Genomic DNA, 1,036 nt, shown 5'->3' on the forward strand with positions numbered 1-1,036 from the left:
ATTGCCCCCCACTAAACCGGACCGGGGTGAACTGGGAAGCTTTACTGGGAACACTGGGAGCAGCCGGGCGGGGACAGAGTGACAGCGGGGCTGGGGGGGACACACGATCCCCACCCCAAAATCAGGGAATGGAGCGGGGGTCCCGGCTGGGCCCGGTCCTCAGCTGCCACCGCCTCAGGAGCTCTGTGGGCAGAGAAAAGGGGGTGACACTGGGCTGGGGCCTGGTGGGAGCGCACGCGGTCCGGCGGAGGGGGGACACGACCCCCGAAATCCACCCCCGCCACCTTCCTATGGAGGCAGAAGCCAAGCCCCAGTGCCAGGAAGACGAAGCCCAACACGAAGCCCCCGATCCCCGTCAGCATCTTGCTGCAGGCAGTGTCTGGTACCATCTCTGGGGGATCCACTGGGATCAGGACACCCAAAAACCTCTCACGGACATCCTGAGCCTCTCCCAGCGCTCGCCCAATCATCCCCAGCCCACCAAGGACCCCTTGAAACCTCCCCCAGTCCCTTCCCAGCCCCACCAGGACACACTGAGACCCCTCCAGTATCTTGCCAGAACAACCAACCTCATTCCGACACTCCCTTTTCCAAGCCAAATCTCCTTCCAGCCCTCCAGGCTCCCTCAAACTCCATCCCAGTTACTCCCAGTTACTCCCAGTACTCACAAGCTCCCTCCAAGTACCCACCAGAACCCCTGTAACCCCAACCCACCTTCCCCAATATCCTTCAAACCCTTCCTTCACACCCATCCACACCCCTGAGCCCTTCTCCCAGTTTAAACCAGCTTAACTCCAACCCCGTCCCTTTTACTCCCAGCACATCCCAGTCCCCCTCCCAGCCCACCCAGTGCCTCCCTTACTCCCCCGGGTGCTCTGGGTCTGGGTCACACCCCAGTGCCGGCTCAGGGCTGCTCCAGGCTGACGTGCTCCACCTGGCAGGGGAGGTGACCCCATACCAGGGGTGTTTCCAGCAGCACCAGCAGCTGGTAGATCCAGTCCCCGTTTTGGATCACGTCGGTGGCCACCACACGGCC

At 62.5% G+C, this 1,036-nt stretch overlaps 1 protein-coding gene across 1 annotated transcript; it reads right to left on the minus strand.

Annotated features, from left to right (window-relative positions):
• Positions 1-221: 221 nt before the first annotated feature.
• On the minus strand, positions 222-1,033 carry LOC130587874 (class II histocompatibility antigen, B-L beta chain-like; the record flags this gene model as incomplete). The annotated part of the gene is given in 3 exon segments (XM_057388845.1): positions 222-391; positions 893-910; positions 913-1,033. Coding segments are annotated over 3 exon segments (309 nt in total), but the record flags the coding sequence as incomplete, so codon positions are not given.
• Positions 1,034-1,036: the final 3 nt, after the last annotated feature.

Source organism: Malurus melanocephalus, unplaced genomic scaffold, assembly GCF_030028575.1.
Source record: "Malurus melanocephalus ecotype Western Australia unplaced genomic scaffold, MMel_1.1 scaffold_2603, whole genome shotgun sequence".
NCBI classification, from domain to species: Eukaryota; Metazoa; Chordata; class Aves; order Passeriformes; family Maluridae; genus Malurus; species Malurus melanocephalus.